Source organism: Rosa chinensis, chromosome 3 (assembly GCF_002994745.2).
Source record: "Rosa chinensis cultivar Old Blush chromosome 3, RchiOBHm-V2, whole genome shotgun sequence".
NCBI classification, from domain to species: Eukaryota; Viridiplantae; Streptophyta; class Magnoliopsida; order Rosales; family Rosaceae; genus Rosa; species Rosa chinensis.
The window spans coordinates 37,435,289-37,453,766 of NC_037090.1; the positions used below are offsets into that span (position 1 = coordinate 37,435,289).

An 18,478-nucleotide genomic window follows, 5' to 3' on the forward strand; every position below is an offset into this window, starting at 1 on the left:
GATTTCAAATTGATGATCAATTTAGAACTTTCTATTCCCATTAGATTGAGGAGTTTTCACATTCCCAATAGATAAATGGTAAATGCTCTATAAGAGGCACACCAACATGTACTACAAGTAAGACTACCAATGAATGACATATGCTAGCAGTTTATATTTGTAGAAATCATTTTTCTTTTTTCTTTTTAAGTGTGCAATGCGCTATTGATGTATCTGATTTCATAATCATTATTCATAATTTCATATGCATAAGTATTATTCATATATTTACTTTTAAAATTATAATTGAATATTATGAAATTGAAAACCGTTAATATATTCACAATAATAAGATACCTAAGCCCATTTTTATTTTTATTAGTACTTTTTTATATATAAATGGCATTTTTTATTTTATCTTATTATACTTTTTTTTTATAATAAGATAAAACCTAAAGAGTTTTCATCTTTTAGCCGCTTTCTGTTTCTCACGCGTTCTCACTTCTCAGTAGAAGCTCCATCTCTGATTCTCCCATCTTTGAAGCTCTTATCTCTGTGAGTAAGATTAGATTCATCTTTCTTCCTTCCTATATATCATTCTTGTATAGCTTGATTGATCAAGAACTTATTTTCTGCTAAATCTAAATGTGAGATGTCGTAGTGTATATAATTTGGGGTAATTTCAATTGCCCTCTTATTCTGGATTTGATTATTTGTACAATTGGTAAACCCTGAATTGAAAATATTTTCCTATAATTAGTTTTCAAGAACAGAACAAACGTGTGATCAAATTGAGTCTGTTCTACCATATTTTTGGTTTTACGTTTCAGGTTGGAGTTTCAACTTACACGAGGTCAGTTCGCATTCTCACACTCTAATTTTGTGCCTGCATTTTGGGGTTTTTGATATTGGTGTGGTTTGGGTGATTTCACTTAAGTTCGAAGAGTAATTCACAAAAGGCCTCCACAAGATCTCTTTAGAATATACTGAGTAAGAGACATTGTTTCATTTATTTATTCACTCATTGTTTCTTAATCTGCTTATTTAGAATATACTGAGTAAAAGTCTGAAACTATTACCTTTTAACTATATATCTCTGGGTTGTATAATTTCCTGTAGGTTTGACTTGTGAAATAATTATACTGAGGCATTATCTACTTGATGATTTGATTTTCAAATTGACTGATATCGTAGGCTGTTGCTGCTAGAAGCCTGATCAACCTTGCAACAATCTTGTATATTAATTCCATTCGAGTAAGCTATTAAGTTTACCATTAATTTTTATGATATTATGTGACGCCAGGGTGCTAGTTTTTATTAATGTTTTCTGGTGACATGTATATCTTTTCAGCTGCCTGCTATTGCAGCATATATCTCTTGTGCATTTTTTGGTGTTCAAGTTCTTATTGGCATCATAAAGGTCAAAAAGTTTGATAAATGGGAGCGGTTGATAACAGGGAATTCTTAATCAATTAGTGAGTAAACTTATTATATTTTGTAATCTATGCTTCTGGTACTCATCCTAGATGTAGAGAAGCAAGGTTTGGTGGTGAAAATTCAAACTCAAAATAGATTAGTGAGCTGTGCATACAAACTGTTTGATTTAAGTCCTGATTGAAATTCTATTAGAATTTATCTGCATTGGTGCTGCTCTCTTGGACTGAATTCCATCTGAGAAGGACCGTATTCTGCATTCCTATTTCATTATTTAACTTACATTCTATGTCTCTATTACAAAATTGATTGTAGTTTACTCTAGCTTCAACCAAATCATGTGTATGGAATTCATTCGCTCAGATAAGAATAGTATCTTTGCATACAATTTTCAGTTTTTGAAATTTTGGTTTGGTACAAGCTTATATTTATCATTCTTCAAAGTAACAAAAAAAATATATATATATAGGAAAGAGGTTTCTTGATCTGTTCCTAGTTGTTTATTCTTCTTTTCCAAACTGCTTTGTTTTTGTTAGGTAGGTAGTAGTTGTATTCTTCAGCCTATTTACTGAAACAACCTTATGTGCCTCTGGGTCCACAATATTTAATCACTTGTGCCTGACGGTGGTGATGTATGCTTTTGCTATTCCTAAGCTTATTTGGGGTTGTCTTTATTTATTATTGCTCTTCTTTACTTTCTGCTTTCTTGTTCTTTGTACAATTTAGTCTCTTTCATAGCTGTATTTGTTTCAGTGAGTAAAATTTCTCCAATCTGCTATGAGCACTTTAGAGTGAGACGTTTTTGTCAAGCTTTTGGGTCATATGTAAAGTTCATACAGAGTATTATGTGTAGCTGAAATTTAATTCATCATCTTCACATCTTAATTGTAGAGTCTGATTCGTAAGTGGGCTCTTGTTACCATGCTCTGCAGGTGCTAAAGCTCTCTACAAAACCTTCAAAAGAAACTTTCATTTCTAGTGACAAGTTCCAAGTGCAAGAGTAGAAGAGATTCCAAGATTTGGGGAATTGATTAGGAGGATGCCAAAGGAAAAAATGTAGTTCAGCAATAACAAAGTGGTTTAGTTAGTTCTATATTGGATTTAGTACAGGAGGAACCCTAAACTCTTTTGAATTAGTATATATTATTGATCTAATTACTTTGAATTAATACTTATTGTAAGGGAATACTTTGAGTTATTACTTTAACTTTAGGGTTATTATCACAAATGGTACCTGAACTATACCTCAATCTTATCGATGGTACTTGAACTTCAATTTTGATCACAACCAGTACCCGAACTTTTCGATTTCATTTTAAATGGTACCTAGAGCCACCTCCGATCACTATTCTGACTAAAAACGGCATGGGAGGCGATCATAGTGAAGATTTTTGATGATTTCGAGGGTTGCGAACATATATAGTGATGATTTTTTGGTAATAGACTTGCCTTGAACTTGTTTTTTTATTTTTTGTTTTTTTGGATTTGGTTTTTTTGGCCGAAATAGTGATCGAATGTGGCCTTAGGTACTATTTAAAATGAAATCGAAAAGTACAAGTATTGGTTGTGATCAAAATTAAAGTTCAGGTACCATCAATAAAATAGAGGATAAGTTCAGGTACCATTTGTGATAATAATCCTTAATTTTAATATATATTTCTTTTGTCTACTATCTGTATTATTTACATTATTATTCCTTGCCATAACCAAACAACTGCAACAATAATGAATTTTCTCGTTATGGACACAAGAGAACCTACAATGACAAAACTAAAGTTCCTTGTAATTGAGTATGTTTAGGGAGGAATGGTTTTCTCGCTAAAAATATACATAGTATGAGGAAAACAAAATTTCCTCGTTGAAGATAGCTTATAGCGAGGAAAAACTTCTTCACCTAGAGCTATCTACAATGACAAAATTATTTTCGTCCCAAAAGGTATATTTTATTTTATTTTATTATTTATAATTTCTAAATTGTTACTTATCATTAGCGAGGAAATAATAGTTCAGCGATGAAAATTATTTTATCAAAAAATATATTTAACGACTATTTTCAGGGCCTTCAGAAAGTTTTACTGAGAAAAAAGTATGAGTTTAGGCGAGGAAAAAAATTGTAGCTAAAAAATAACGGCGAGAAAAAAGTATTTTCATCGTGAAAAGAGTTTGGCGAGGAAATAGTATTTTCCTCGCGGAAAATTTTCTTGACCACCCTACTATGAGGAACTAATGACCAAAATATTTTCCTCATGAAAACACTATGGCGAGGAAATTTCAATTTTTAGCGACAAACTTGTTCCTTGCAAAATAGCTTTTTTGTTGTAGTATATATAACTTATGCGCAATAAGGGCACGATCATCAAAGAAGTGGGAAATATTTTGACCTGAAATTATCATACCACGGGGATTGAAAAGCTAACTCCAATCCTTGGTTATGCCGATCACTAAGTCACCAACAATTTAACAAACAAAACCTAAAAATAGCACCAAGCTATTTACATGCTCGGCTCGGACAACCAAGCCTAAAATTGGTAAAGAGAACCACAAATAAATGTGGAAGCTCACAACCAAATGGTATGGACAGTGAAAGTGGTTTGTGAAATTTGATTTTTTTTTTTTTTAATTGCGAAGAAAATAAAATTGACAATTGAAAATTAAAATTGCAACTAAAAATTAAGATAATAGAAACATATCAAGAAGTGGAAATTAGATTACTAGAGTATCCTTCTAGCCAAATTTAATGCACAAATATATTCCGACAATGGTCATTCAATTCATAGTGGCATCAAAAACCGTACCCAAGGCTTTTCAAGTCTTATGGGTCATTATATTCCTTAAAAGGTATTCCTATTCCGGATCAAGGGTCGTAGAAACTCAATTGGGACAATGTAGAGCCTTGTTAGGGCCTCTAGTTGCACCGAAATGCGAAGAGTCCTAGAATCAAGGTTCCCAAGCTAGCCAATACGGCAATCGAAATTGGTATTGTAACTAACCATGTTCTAAACAAGTGTCCTAACCATAAATTAGAGAAGTGATTAGGTTCCATAATTTGTTCTAGACATGCTCATCTACACATTCAAGAGTTAATCAAGCTCCTAAACATGCATCTAAGCCAAATATTATAGATCATAGAACATATGCCAAACACGAAATTGAAAACCATTAAATCAAAACATATTTATTACATTAAATCCATGCTAGGGCTCAAACCCTAGCTTCCTAAATAGACTACTCACAACTCATCCACAAATCAACAACAATATACATCAATTAAAGAGGTAAAGGTGAAGAAGAGTGAGTAGTAACAAGAACAAGTCACAATTGCTATAGAGCAAATATGTCAAGCCTTGACTTATGGCTTCTCACTATACCCAATCTCAAATCTTGATGCCCCTTGAAATCCTTTGAGAAATTGATGAGGATTTGATGGAATTTTAGTGAGGTGGATTTTGGTTATTGGTGAGGAGATTCTTAGTGAGGAGGAAAATTGATCTTGGTGAGGAGATTCTTAGTGAGGAGGAATAGGGATCTTGGTGAGGAGAAGAAATGGTGTGTTGGAGAAGAAGAAGAGAGAGAGAGAGAGAGGGTAATGGGGTGGATCTTGGTGAGGAGAAGAAATGGTGTGGAGGGGTGGTTTTGGGTGTAGGGTGAGAGAGAGAGAGAGAGAATGAAGGGATTCTGGTGGCGTGTGGCCGTTCAAGAGTATAATGAATATATATGGAATGAGGTAAGGTCGGTTGCTTTCGTTTGGGTGCCGAGTGGATGGTCTATTTTGATTTGGAATTAAAGGTGGTCGAGATGTGTGGCTGTAGAATTAAACCGTGCATGCTTGCATTAATTAACCAATGTTAATTAAGCAATGCAATTTGACACTATTTTTTTTTTCTTCTCTTTCCTCTACATGCCCACAACTATGTGTAATTGCTTTATGCTTCTTTCTTGGCTTTGACGGTGGTTGATCCATCAAGAATTTTGTCTCCTTCTCGGAAACTCTATTTTTGCTTCAATTCCACATCATTTTACCTTGTTTCCGCAATTCCGCTTATTTCCTACAAAATAAATAAAAGTGGATTAATTACATTACAATTGACTCAAGGATTAACATATTTCTAGTGTTTAGAACGTAATTACGCGCATAGAAATGCGTGTAATCATATGACAAGTGGACAAATTCACATCTATATCCAAGATAAGGAATTGGCTTCCGCATGTTGTGTATAGCTACTAGCTTTTCAATTGTCGTCAGCCAAATAAAGTTTACAATTAAGCTAAATTAACTTCTACTTTTCTTGTTATGTCCAACCATACAAAAGTTCGAGGTTTATTTTTGAACAATTTTAGATCTCAAGTTGTTCCATGCCACTATGTGACTCGGATGCATAATCGGACTCCCCAACCATGGTTGGAGGCCGGGGGGAGGGGGCAAATGCTAGCTGTTATGACAGTAGACCAATAGTATAGCGCATTGTAATGGTGATGGGTGCTAAACTCAGTCCTCTAAAGTCATGGGCTCATGGTCCCCTTTTATGAACCTGGCCACAGAAATCAAATACATAATTTAGATAGAATATTATGGTATGACATGTGGACAAATTCACATCCATATCCAAGATAAAGAATTAGCTTTAGCATGATGTGTACAGCTACTAGTTTTACCTTTGTCGTAAGCCAAATGTCGTTTACAAATAAGTGAAATTATCTTCTACTTTTCTCAAATGTCATCTAAAGTCATGGGCTCATGGCCAAGGGCGTAGCCAATATAGGGTGAGAAGGGTCAGATGACCCCTCTCAACTTTTGAAAATTGTTCCTGATTGACTTAAATTTAAGCATCTTTGATATAAAACAAAACTTGATTGGCTGAGATTTTGGATTTTAGTTGACCTTTTGTGGGAAGATCGGCTCATTGGTCTAGCTGAACTTTGGGCCCACTTTCTTATGATCAGCTTCACATATTTTAATACATTTATTCTCCGAACAAAAAAGATCAAGACTAACTTACCTTATTCAAAACAAAAAAAAAAACAAAAAAAACAAAAAACCTTCACACTAGACCGAGTACAATAACACATTAGACTATTCTTTTTCTTATATTTTTGCTAGGCATCTCAAAATTTTTTGGGATAAATCAATTCAATGTAATATATTCATCTTTTAAATTGAAGCTATTTTGGTGGACAATTGTGACTAAATGAAGTATTAATTATCCGATAATTCTTTAACATATAAGGTAATTTGGCTATTAAAATTTTGACCCTCCTCAATATAATTTCTAGCTACGCCACTGCTCATGGCCCCCTTCTATGAACTTGGCCACAGAAATCAAATTCATAATTTAGATAGCATATTATGGTATGACATGTGGACAAATTCACATCCATATCCAAGATAAAGAATTAGCTTTAGCATGATGTGTACAGCTACTAGTTTTACCTTTGTCGTAAGCCAAATGTCGTATACAATTAAGCAAAATTATCTTCTACTTTTCTCAAATGTCATCTAAAGTCATGGGCTCATGGCCCCCTTTTATGAACTTGGCCACAGAAATCAAATTCATAATTTAGATATCATATTATGGTATGACATGTGGACAAATTCACATCCATATCCAAGATAAAGAATTAGCTTTAGCATGATGTGTACAGCTACTAGTTTTACCTTTGTCATAAGCCAAATGTCGTTTACAATTAAGCTAAATTATCTTCTACTTTTCTCAAATGTCATCTAAAGTCATGGGCTCATGGCCCCCTTTTATGAACTTGGCCACAGAAATCAAATTCATAATTTAGATATCATATTATAGTATGATATGTGGACAAATTCACATCCATATCCAAGATAAAGAATTAGCTAGCTTTAGCATGATGTGTACAACTACTAGTTTTACCTTTGTCGTAAGCCAAATGTCATTTATAATTAAGCAAAATTATCTTCTACTTTTCTCAAATGTCATCTAAAGTCATGGGCCCATGGCCCCCTTTTATGAACTTGGCCGGCAGAAATAAAATCCATATTCAAGATAAGGTATTGGCTTCAGCATGATGTGTACAACCACTAGCTTTACCATTGTCATAAGCCAAATGACGTTAACAATTAATCTAAATTCATCTCTAATACAAGTCCCTGCCATCTGCTATGTCTCTATATATTCATAATAACTTTGAGGAGACATACACTGCATCTTCAATTTACTTCTTGTTTCCTGAACTACCTAAAGCTCTCTTTGCTTAATTTGTTGTGAGTTCTGAAAGATATGGCAGAATTTCTCCTCACTTTTTCTGCCAAGGAAATACTGACCAAGGTGATTTCGCTTGCTGCTGAAGAATTCACTCTCGTGTTGGGTTTCAAAGGAGATCTAGCACAGTTGCATGCATCATTCCTCAAGATTCAAGCTATGCTACTGGATGTCGACCATTCACATGTTCGAGGGGTGACTTTGGAAAATTGGGTGAAGGATCTTGAAGACATAGCTCACAAAGCCGATGATGTTTTGGATGAAATTGGGTATGAAGTTCTCCGACGCAAAGTAGAACTCCGTAATCAGATGAAGAAAAAGGTGAAATCTTTCTTTTCACACAACAATCCCATTGCATTTCGCTTTAAAATGGCACATAAAATTAAAAGGATCAACAAATCTTTGCTGGATTTGAACGATGAGGCAGCTGGCCCTATTGGGTTAGTTGCTAGGATACAAGCAGATGCAACCTCACAAGATGTTGAAGTACCCGACAGGGAAACCATCTCCAAATTTTATAATGATGAGAAGCTCATCATTGGAAGGGAGGAGGTCGTGTCAGATATAGTCAAAACCTTGACCAAGTCAAATGACAGTGCCGAAAACTATCCTCCAGTTTTGGCTATCGTGGGAATGGCAGGCTTGGGGAAGACAACTTTGGCTAAATCAATATTTCATGAATCTAAGATTGATAAACACTTCCATGTAAGAATATGGGTGTGTGTATCTACTCCTTTTGAAGTCAAGACAATCTTAAGGAGGATTTTGGAATCTCTAAAATCAGAGGAAGCTGCAATACAAGGTAAGGAGAAGATTTGTAATCTCATTCAAAAAGAGTTGAAAAAGAAAAGATACCTTCTTGTACTTGATGATGTTTGGAGCGAAGATCCTCATAAATGGGAAGAGTTGAAGAATTGTTTGTCAACTGTTGAAGATACTCGAGCAAGTAGCATCATTGTTACTACCCGTAGTGACAAAGTTGCAAAAGTCATGGAGACCCTTCCTAGGTGTGATTTGAGAAGACTATCAGATGATGAATGTTGGCTCATAATGAAGGATAAAGCATTTTCAGTTGGGAGTGCTCCTATGTCCAAAGAGCAGGAGATAGCTAGTAAAGAGATTGCTAAGAAGTGCGGAGGTGTACCATTAATGGCAAAGGTATGTTAATTATATCATTCATTGTTATTCTTAATTGGTACTTTAATTTTCATCAATAATAATCATAAGTTATCCAATGTCATTTGCATTGTTAGAAAACATATTTCAAAGGATCATAACATCATACTTAGTGGTGTAAGTTGCGTAATATGGTAGCACTATGTGTCCCTAAAAGTAATTAGGTATATTCTCATAAACATCAAACGGAAGAGAGAAACTCCAACCATAATAACTAGCATTTCTTAGGCACTGCTAACAAACCACTAATCAAAAAAAAAAACCATTAATCTCGAGAGCCATGATACGTCCTCATAGTCAAAATCAAGAAAAACATTACCATATTCCCTAGATTGTCCCAAAACAGTCAAACCAAGTGCAAGAGTAGCTCACCAACACACTAACGACAAGAAAATACCTAGAATACAACATATGGTAAAAACCTTTGTTGATACGACATAACAATGGCACAATATCAAGACTCTAAACCTTAGTTCAAGACTTTGCCAAAAAAAAAAAAAAAAACCTCAAGCTTACCAAAAACCTAAAAATGAAACCCTTTCAAAATTACAAAAAATACATATACTGCCACAACCCGCATTCTACCTCCAAAAGTCTGATAGTGACCTAACAAATTGAAGTTCCTTGTCACTAGGCAATAAATCTAGAATGTGCAAAGATCATATAAGTAGCAACTGAGCTACTTATCTAAATAACATTTTAAGAAAGTGTAATTGACAAATGAATATCACATTTGAGAATAAATTTATAGTATTAAGTTGTTTTAATTTCAATATTTGAATTTAATACTTATGACTAAGATTCACTTGTTCCTCACAATTCTTCAAAAACGAACCAATAGTTATTGATCTTGCGGCATCAGAGGCCAATCATCATTGAGGTACACTTAATTATAATATTTAATAGGACTAAATTCAGTTTGCCCATTCCAACTTTGGGGCAAACATTAGTTTGGTCCCTGATATGTTTTGGTTTAATCACGATGGATCCTGCACTTCCAATTTCCATCACCCGCATCCAAATTTCAAATTTGACTCCAAACATGACGTCACAAGCCGAGTTGGCCCCGAAAGCATGGCCTACAAGAAGGGCAAAACATAAATTTTCACAATAAAAATATTATAAAAAAAAAAGGAGGACATTACTTCAATCCGTATCAAAAAAAATAAAAAATCATTAGGCTTTAATCTCTTCTTCCTCTCTCCCTTCAAATTCACCACCAAAGATGAAGGAAAAACTTCTTTGACGGTGGACGCCGTCATCAAGTATTGAGTGTGTTCCTCAGCATCTCCTTCTCCCTCTTCAACCTCGCCGTCGTGTCCTCCAACTCCAGCAAGGCCTGCTGCTCCCTCAGCACGCCTTCAGAAGTGCTTTCGAAGAAGAACGAAAATGAGGTCATAAATAGGTTCCGCTTCAAGAAGAACGGGTCATCAACGAGCTGCTTGTGCTTAACGACATCGCCAACGTAGCCGACGTCCTCCGTGGCAGAGATGACGTCGTTGTAGATGACACCGAATCAGAGATCGGTCTGGAGGAGCGAGTGCATCATCATCCAGTATAGGAACTCGAAGATCTGCAGCGGCAAAATCGCTCCAGTCTTCATTATAGGAACTCGAAGATCTGCAGCGGCAAAATCGCTCCAGTCTTCATTGATGATAGACTTAGTCCTAACCCCCAGAAGAAAAACCAAGAAATTTGAAGCATCAAGTTTTTTTTTCCTTGTTGTTTTAGCACTGGTACTACAATCATTCAACCGATGAACTCTATTGTTAGCTTCGACCAAACTCGAAAGAACAATTGAATTCAAGGATTAGATTGGAGGGTTTGGGCGATGAAGGTAAAATCACTGATATGAATCTAGTTTTAATGGTGAAGGTGAATTGAATTTTGGTTTTGATGATTTGGGTATTGAAGGTGAAGGGAAATCTGGTTTTGATGGTTTGCGTGGTGGTGGGGATGCCTCTGGGATTACAGAGAGTGTGGGTTTGGGGAGATTGGGAGATGAGGGACAGGAGAGGGACTTAGTAGTTGAAGACTGGTTTTGATGGTGAAGAGGATTGAGGGTGGAAGTGAAGTAGGAGTGGATGGTTGGGTTGTGCTCATGGTGGCGGTTGAGTGGGGAGGTTGCTCTCATGGGGGTGGTTAAGTGGAGCTGCGAAGGGATCTGGGTTTTTGGGGTTAGAGAAAGGATTGTAGGATTTAAGAGAGGAGGAGAGTAGTTTGAACATTTTGTTCAAATTGAGGGTCAAGTCTGAAAAGTGGGTCATGCTGTCGGGGCTAACTCAGCTTGTGACGTCATGTTTGGAGTCAATTTGAAATTTGGAGGCCGGTGATGGAAATTAGAAGTGCAGGGACCATTGTGATTAAAAAAAAAAATTAGAGACCAAACTGATGTTTGCCCTAAAGTTGGAGGGGACAAACTGAATTTAGTCATATTTAGTAAAATAAAGTCAAACTGAAATAACCAAAATATAAGCTTTAGTATTCAGACCACATTTGATTGAATAGTTGACCCAGCTCCTTATTGTTTGAAGAAAACCTCTGCTTCAATTGATTTTTTTTTTCAATGAAAAGCAAACATGAGATAACAAATACAGGCTTTCATTTAGATTTCGACAAAAAGAAAGTGGTTAATTATATGACTTCAAACTAAAAATTTTGTTAATTATCATTTTTATTTTTTCTCCCCCCAGCTATGCAGCTCTTTTGTGTGGATCATTATTATCACTAGCTCGTCAAGTTATTACATTTCAAAATTTTCAGAAATTGCAATAGAAAATAAAAAAAAGGAAGGTTTGTGATGATTTTAAAATCTTTTATACTAGGCCATCCACTTCTTTTCTATTTATTTTGTACAACAATTTTCTCTATTTTTGTTTTTTTTTTAATACTACCACAGAGATTAAGCAAAAAACCTTGCTTGATCAGAGCAACTAAAAAAGAAAATAGTGTAACCATCTTCTTCTTTTATTTATAGAAAAGTCAATTGATGTGCACAGTGTATGTTAAGTAGCTAGTATTGTATTAACATTACTATGCGATATAAATCTAATAGATAATCCACTGATAATAGGTTTTGGGACCTATGCTGCGCTCCAAAACAACTGACGAATGGCGGTCAATTGTAAACAATAAAATATGGGATTTACCAGAAGGAGAAAAAAGAATTTTGTCAATTTTGAAGTTGAGTTTTGATGAATTGAAACCTTCATCCTTGAAACAATGTTTTGCATATTGCTCGATGTTCTTCAAAGATTTTGATATTGAAAAGGATGACTTGATCCAACTATGGATGGCTCAGGGGTGGCTTCACCCTTGTCCTGACAAAAGCCTAGACATGGAGGAGAGAGGTAATGAATATTTTAAAATCCTATTGGCGAAGTCGTTTTTTCAAGACGCTAGAAAGGATTATGGTGGTAATGTTACAAAATGTAAGATGCACGATCTTGTGCATGATCTTGCAGAACGTGTATCAAAATCAAGGAACTTACACTCAATTTTTCCCAATGGAGAAGTCCTTGACCTTGAGAGCAACTTACTTAATTTTAAATCTTTACGTGTCTTAAATTTATACAATGCAGAAATTATGGAGTTGCCAATTTCAATTGGGAAGTTGAAACATTTGAGGTATCTGAATGTTTTGAAAACAAGAATCAAAACATTTCCCAAATCAATTGGTTAGCTTTACAACCTGCAAACATTGAAAATAGCTTATCAGCTTGAAGAGTTTCCGAGAGAAATTGCAAATTTGATCAACTTGCGGCACATTTATTTTGGTAGATATATGAAAGTTCCAAGTGGAATATTGGGACGGTTCACAAATCTTCGGTCATTACCTTTTCTCAAGGTGGGTAAAGAGACAGGTCCGAGAATTGAGGAATTGAGTGGTTTAAACCAGTTGCAGAACACCTTGTCTATTTATGAACTGGAAAATGTAAGAGATGGAGAAGAAGCGCAGAAAGCAAACTTAGTTGAGAAGAAACATATTCGCAAGTTAATCCTTGGATGGAAGCTTGATAGGCCAAGCCACAATGTGAAGAATGACGACGATGTACTAGAAGGCCTACGACCACATGATAGTTTGGAATTTTTGAAGATTCTTGAATTCATGGGTGTTGAATTTCCATCATGGTTATTGCTAGCCAAGAATTTGAAAAAGATTGAATTATTGGGCTGCAACAAATGTGAAGGAGTTCCAGTACTTGGGCACTTACCCAGTCTTAGTTGTGTGAAAATTAAGAGCATGGAGAATCTAACTTGTATGGGATCTGAGTTTTATGGTGATAACCATGTTAACTGCGGAAATGGATCAAGTAAGGAGGCCCGGCCTTTGTTCCCTGCTTTGAAAACAATGCATATTGAGGACGCACAGAACCTGATTGAATGGATGGAAGCGCCAACAGAGGGAGGAAGTAGGGTGGTGTTTCCTTGCCTTGAGGAGCTGACCTTGATTCACTGTGACCAACTGACAAGTGCTCCCAGTCATTTTCCATCTCTTAAAAAGTTGGTGATACGAGACATGGATAGTGGAGGCATGCCAATAGCAAGTATTCTAAGCAATCAACTCACCACTCTCACTTATCTCAGGTTATGGAATGTGGGGGGACTTACTTGTCTGCCGGAAGGGATGTTGGAAAATAACAAGAATCTTGCACATTTAAACATATCTTCATGTTCGGAGTTGACTCATATATCAGAAGGATTTGAGCACTGCTGCACATCTCTTTCTCATTTGTCTATAGGGAATTGCAATAATTTGAGATATTTACCTGATGGGATACTCACATCTTCTCTTAAAACGCTGTCGTTGTGGCATTGTGACAATTTAAAGTACATCCCAGATGCTACACGCGGTGGTCTTACAACCCTTGACACATTGAATGTGAGGAGGTGCCCCAAAATAACTTCCATTCCATTTTCACAAGGCCTCCCATCTCTCGGTGTATTAAGTATAGAAGACTGTCCCGAATTATCAAGTCTACCAGGTGGGCTGGAATTCTGTACCTCTATTCGGAGGTTGAGAATAACAAGGTGCCCTAAGGTACCATCCATTTCAATCGAAAGTCTGAGTACATCCCTCCAAGAGTTGTGTGTAAGTAATCTAGACTCTCTTCCAATTTCACGAGGAGGCTTCACATCACTCCGTGACTTGGAAATCTGTTACTGCGAAAGTGCACAATTTGGGCCAGAATTTAGTGCCTTTCTTCAAACCCTTGAATCTCTTCAAAAATTGAAGATATGGGATTGCGATAATCTTGAAACTATTCCAAGTTCAGACAAGCTCACATCCCTCCGCAGCTTGGAGATTCGTTGGTGTCGTAAATTAAAATGTCTACCGAATGGATTAGCAGCATCGTCACAGTCCTGCAGTCTCACCCGTTTGAAGGAATTGACAATTGGTCATTTCTGCGAGAAGCTCCATGCATTCCCGGCTTTTCAGGCTATACCACAGCTTGAATCATTAACCATCTGTGGGTGGCGTAAGCTCAAGTCTCTCCCTGAACAAATTCAACACTTGCCTTCTTTAAGACATTTGGAAATACGGTCCTTTGGTGGAGTGCAGGCTATTCCAGAATGGTTGGGAAACCTTGCATCTCTGGAGGACCTGACTATTAGGTCGTGCAGTAGTCTGAAGTATCTACCTCCTGTGGAAGCTATGCAACGCCTCACCAAATTGAAAGAGATAAACATCTCCAACTGTCCCCGTCTAGAAGAAAGATGCACGGAGGAGAGCGGCTCAGAGTGGCCTAAGATTCGTCATATTCCATTAATCAAGAGTAAGACTTCTTTTCATCTATTACTAAACTAATTGTTAAATTGGACCATTTGATTCTTCTCTTCTCTTTTCTTCTAATTTTACTTAATCTGTCTATTAGTTCGAAAAGGCAAACTTAACTGAATAGTTTATACTTATAGTGTGTAATTGTTGCTGTGAAAATTCATATTTCTTGTTTTAATCTAGCACTGACCAAACTTCTTTTCTATTAGTTGGAGATATAAAAATCGAGAATTAACCAACATCGAGGCGAATAAGGTATGTTCTTCAAACATGCTACCACCTGCCTTTTCAATGCATTAAACCCTTCACTTTCCTTATTACTTGGCAATGAACTCATATGAATCGTATTGACAATCCTTTTGTTTGTGTGGTTAATAGGATGTATGAGGAACAAATAACAGATAATACACCACATGCTGAAGAATTGTGTTGCATAACAGATAATACATACACCAAGGAAGAGGTAAGTTTCAAATTTCATTTTCTCATCTTAGTAAGTGTTTTCCATTTCTCCCACGATTCTATAATGTAGTTCATAACAGATTGATACTTCTTGTGATTGAAAGGTGTGTAAATGGAGGCTGATATGCTTAAGACCATGAAATTTGATTTAGGCAATCCTACATTAAAGACAATTTTAAGGTACAGAGAAAGGCAATCCTTCTTGCTATGCATTTATTATGCTGTTTGATAAAGCATTGGATTCATCTATGTTTCTTCTCATTTGGGTTTGCAGGAGATTCAATAGAGTTGCTGAAGAGAGCAAAAGAGTAAGTTAGTCTCTTTATCATTCTCTCTGTCTTTTCTATATATATGTAATCACTGTATCACGAGCAATTAAATTATATAAATAAATCCATTCAATATGTTGTTTTTGCATGGGCATCTAGTTTGTTTTTGACAAACAATTTCTGGAGGTTTTTGCTAAATTGGAGGAGTATTTGTTTTGCAAACAGAGTCCTGGTACTTCTCATGATCCATAATTTCCCTTACATGGTTTTTGTTTACTCATTCCTATTGAGAATGTATAGCATAAGTATCGAGCACAGATAGAGCATGAATACATGCATACAAATTGTGTTAATTGCGCTGAAAAGTTTATTACCGGGTGAAGTTTATAGAATAGTTTAGGTCTTTGTTATTGGGGATTGAAACTATAGGTAGAAGACACACACTTCCTATAACTTGGAGAGGTCCTTGGTATTCGACATTATTACTTGAAAGCAATAGAGTAGGGTTGGGATAGTTTTCCATAGTACTATATCATCATTCAAAAATACCATTTGCAGGCTGTCCAAAACACCAGATGAGGAGGAGTTGAGTCAGCTAAACTAGTAGTGCCATCTCCCAAGTTCAGTTTGTTACTCTGAATTGTCCTCCAAACCAGTGGTGTAACATTATTTGGCCATCTCTTGACATATTGCAGAGTACAGGTGGATTCTTTTGACCTATTTTTTATGTTGCTCTATTTGCCCAGATGGAACTGAATATGTAAACCAACTCTTCTTATCCTAGCTCTTTGCAGCAGGGATTGGGGGACAAGGTTTTCGTCATTTTTGGCTCTGTTGTGCTAAAAGCAATTTATGCCATCAAATTGGACGTCTTTGGATGGCAACAATGTGTGATGTCTGATGGATTATAGAAACAAACTAATTGGTGAAGCATGTAGCTTTCTTTGTCTTCTTTTTCTTCCAATTTCAAGAGTTGGTGCTCACAAAAATTGCCGATATTTTATGAACCTTTTGGTTTGTACCTTGCCAGATGCTCTGTAATATTTGAGATTATGGCTGTCATGTACCCATAAGCAGTCATTTGGTGCAGGCAAAGGCATTCTCAGAGCCCAAAAAAAATTCAAAGGTGAATTTTGAAAGGCTTTTACATCTGTAAGTTATAAGTTACTTCTCATTCTTAAGACATCTAAGTCATGAAGCTGCCATGTTCAATTTAGAAGTTTATGCAAATCCATGTCACTTGTCATATGAGGCATCAATTAGCTAAAATTTGTTTTTCTTTTTCTTCTTTCTTTTGCATTGATTAGTTCATTGACACGCACAGAAGAAGGCGAGTTTCTACGGAGGTTTACTTACATCCATTTACGTTATAAGCACTAAGCAATCCCTTAACTTTATGAAGTTCTGCACCAAGGCAAGGTAAGCTTTTTAAATTATTGGTTAATTTTGTACTGTCTCTTTAACAGCTTTATAGGATTTATTCATATGTGAAAGAAAATAAATTGTTGTTGGTCTTCATTGCTTTATTGTCCAATTGTTAAGGAACATACATTCCTCTCTGTTTATACTTGAAGCCAAGTAACAATTAAAACCTACAGCAAGATCTATCAACTTACTGCATTTGTTGTCTAATTGCTTGAATTGCTTGAAGGAAAATACATACAACTTAGTGAAGTTTCTATGTCATTCAATAGATTGTTATCAAATTTGAAATATTTATAGATTTTTCCCACCAAAAAATTAAAGACTTGCATAATAAAAAAATTTAGTGGAAAGCATATACTGTGAGAAAATATATAACTTATTGACTCGCCGGCTCACCCACAGGTTTCCTGTCAGAGCTTTCAGTTTGTGCCTCCAAGTTGTCCTCCAAAGTGGTGGTGCAAGATTATTGGGCTAACTCTGTTTTCCTAAACTCTTTTAAAATCGTTACTAGCTTGGAAGGAGATGTATTGAAAATTCTTAATGGCTTTCACAATACAGGTATAACCCTCTGTTTAGTGTTGCACTCTTTGTAAATAGGCAAAAAAATACCAACTCTTGCTATTCTTTTGCAGCAAGCCAAGATTTTCTCCTTATTTTATTGTCAATATTGGGGATTTGGTTTCTCCAAAGCAACTGTTAGCCATCTAGTCTGAGATCTTTGGATGATAATCATGATATGGAATGGAAAAAAGCAATCTAAGATGAAGCCTGTGTTGAATTGAACTTTTAAGGTATGTAGTCCCAGCTAATGTTCAAGGTTTTCCAGTTTTGAAAATAAATTTCGATTATGTCTGTGTTGAGTTGAACTTAATTGTCCTTTCAGATTTTAGTCTCAGATGGTGTTGGTCTTTTTAGTGCCAGCCAAGCTGAGATGTTCCACTAGAGTTGGGAGTACGTACGGATGCCATTGTTCTTTCGGTTACTGGGCAAAAGTTTGGATATAGGCTCATCTGTGCTTGTGGATACTTAGCTGAACAACCTATCAGGAGTGGACACATGGGCAACATGCTCCACGTCAGCTTGGAAAACTTATCAAGGGGCCTCACATTCACACATGATGAGACGTCTGCCCATGCCTTGTAGCTACTTAGACAGTCAAACATTAAGGAGCTTCAATTCCATGCCTCAAGGGACGATGTTTCATCATTCTCCATTCAGTTGCATTCACTTTTTTACTTGTATTTTCATAGCTAAACCATTATACAGTGTAATTGACCATATTTATTTCGATCATAGTGAAACCACTAGCAAACTACCGTGATGTAGCCCTAAGCTCTAGGCTCTAGCTGAGTTTTGGGTAAACACGTAATTCTCTAGTGTTATTTTGTGTGATTGTCTTTTAATTGCAATTAATATTTCAGCAAACCATTCTTTAACATCAGTGTAGTGATTCTCATTGGCATAATGATCATTTTGCTACGTATATTTACAAATGAGAAAATTTTGGAAATTTAGTAAAAGTAAATTGGGTGAATTCTCCCATACTCACAATAGCCAGAACGAAAAGATGATTTGCTTGACAGCTAATTTGAGTTCATCAAGTTTGTTACCGTATCAGACACTTCCTCCTTTCTGCTAATGTTGTTGTCTGCATCTTTATCAAAGTAGGAGTAGGCTTCCCTCCACACGTTTTTGTCCTTAGGTTAGGTCGTGAATTGCAATGA

At 36.0% G+C, this 18,478-nt stretch overlaps 2 protein-coding genes and 1 long non-coding RNA gene across 23 annotated transcripts; all 3 read left to right on the forward strand.

Moving 5' to 3' along the window:
• The first annotated feature begins 818 nt into the window (after window positions 1–818).
• On the forward strand, window positions 819–2,608 carry LOC112194872. The gene is made up of 3 exons (XR_002934173.2): window positions 819–969; window positions 1,174–1,233; window positions 2,346–2,608. It is a non-coding gene; the product is annotated as an uncharacterized LOC112194872 (long non-coding RNA).
• A 4,904-nt stretch (window positions 2,609–7,512) lies between these two features.
• LOC121048846 (putative disease resistance protein RGA3) lies at window positions 7,513–12,581 on the forward strand. Of its 2 annotated transcripts, none has more exons than XM_040516006.1 (2): window positions 7,513–8,801; window positions 11,893–12,538. In XM_040516006.1, the coding sequence occupies exons 1-2, from the start codon at window positions 7,662–7,664 to the stop codon at window positions 12,499–12,501; spliced, it is 1,749 nt and encodes a 582-aa protein (XP_040371940.1). In that variant the 5' UTR covers window positions 7,513–7,661; the 3' UTR covers window positions 12,502–12,538. The 2 variants fall into 2 exon arrangements, with proteins under 2 accessions (XP_040371940.1, XP_024187362.1); XM_024331594.2 differs by having other exon boundaries at window positions 7,514–8,801; window positions 12,401–12,581.
• On the forward strand, window positions 12,574–18,157 carry LOC112192067 (putative disease resistance protein At3g14460). 20 transcript variants are annotated; one of them, XM_040515995.1, is made up of 12 exons: window positions 12,574–14,596; window positions 14,808–14,853; window positions 14,977–15,061; window positions 15,165–15,240; window positions 15,335–15,368; window positions 15,489–15,561; window positions 15,888–16,031; window positions 16,114–16,455; window positions 16,637–16,748; window positions 17,157–17,312; window positions 17,387–17,545; window positions 17,638–18,157. In XM_040515995.1, exons 1-2 carry the CDS (start codon window positions 12,604–12,606, stop codon window positions 14,831–14,833), a joined length of 2,019 nt encoding a protein of 672 aa, XP_040371929.1. In that variant the 5' UTR covers window positions 12,574–12,603; the 3' UTR covers window positions 14,834–14,853; window positions 14,977–15,061; window positions 15,165–15,240; window positions 15,335–15,368; window positions 15,489–15,561; window positions 15,888–16,031; window positions 16,114–16,455; window positions 16,637–16,748; window positions 17,157–17,312; window positions 17,387–17,545; window positions 17,638–18,157. The 20 variants fall into 20 exon arrangements, with proteins under 20 accessions (XP_040371929.1, XP_040371923.1, XP_040371931.1 ...); XM_040515989.1 differs by lacking the exon at window positions 15,489–15,561 and having other exon boundaries at window positions 16,114–16,263; window positions 16,360–16,481; XM_040515997.1 differs by lacking the exon at window positions 15,489–15,561 and having other exon boundaries at window positions 16,114–16,263; window positions 16,360–16,481; window positions 16,654–16,748.
• The last annotated feature ends 321 nt before the right edge of the window (window positions 18,158–18,478 follow it).

Excerpts from the sequence above, each read along its gene's own strand:
- LOC121048846 (XM_040516006.1), top strand. The coding sequence starts at position 7,662 with ATGGCAGAATTTCTCCTCACTTTTTCTGCCAAGGAAATACTGACCAAG. Across the intron at positions 8,802-11,892 it reads GTGTACCATTAATGGCAAAG|GTTTTGGGACCTATGCTGCG; the intron begins GTATGTTAATTA and ends CACTGATAATAG.
- LOC112192067 (XM_040515999.1), top strand. The coding sequence starts at position 12,604 with ATGAAAGTTCCAAGTGGAATATTGGGACGGTTCACAAATCTTCGGTCA. Across the intron at positions 14,597-14,807 it reads TCATATTCCATTAATCAAGA|TTGGAGATATAAAAATCGAG; the intron begins GTAAGACTTCTT and ends CTTTTCTATTAG.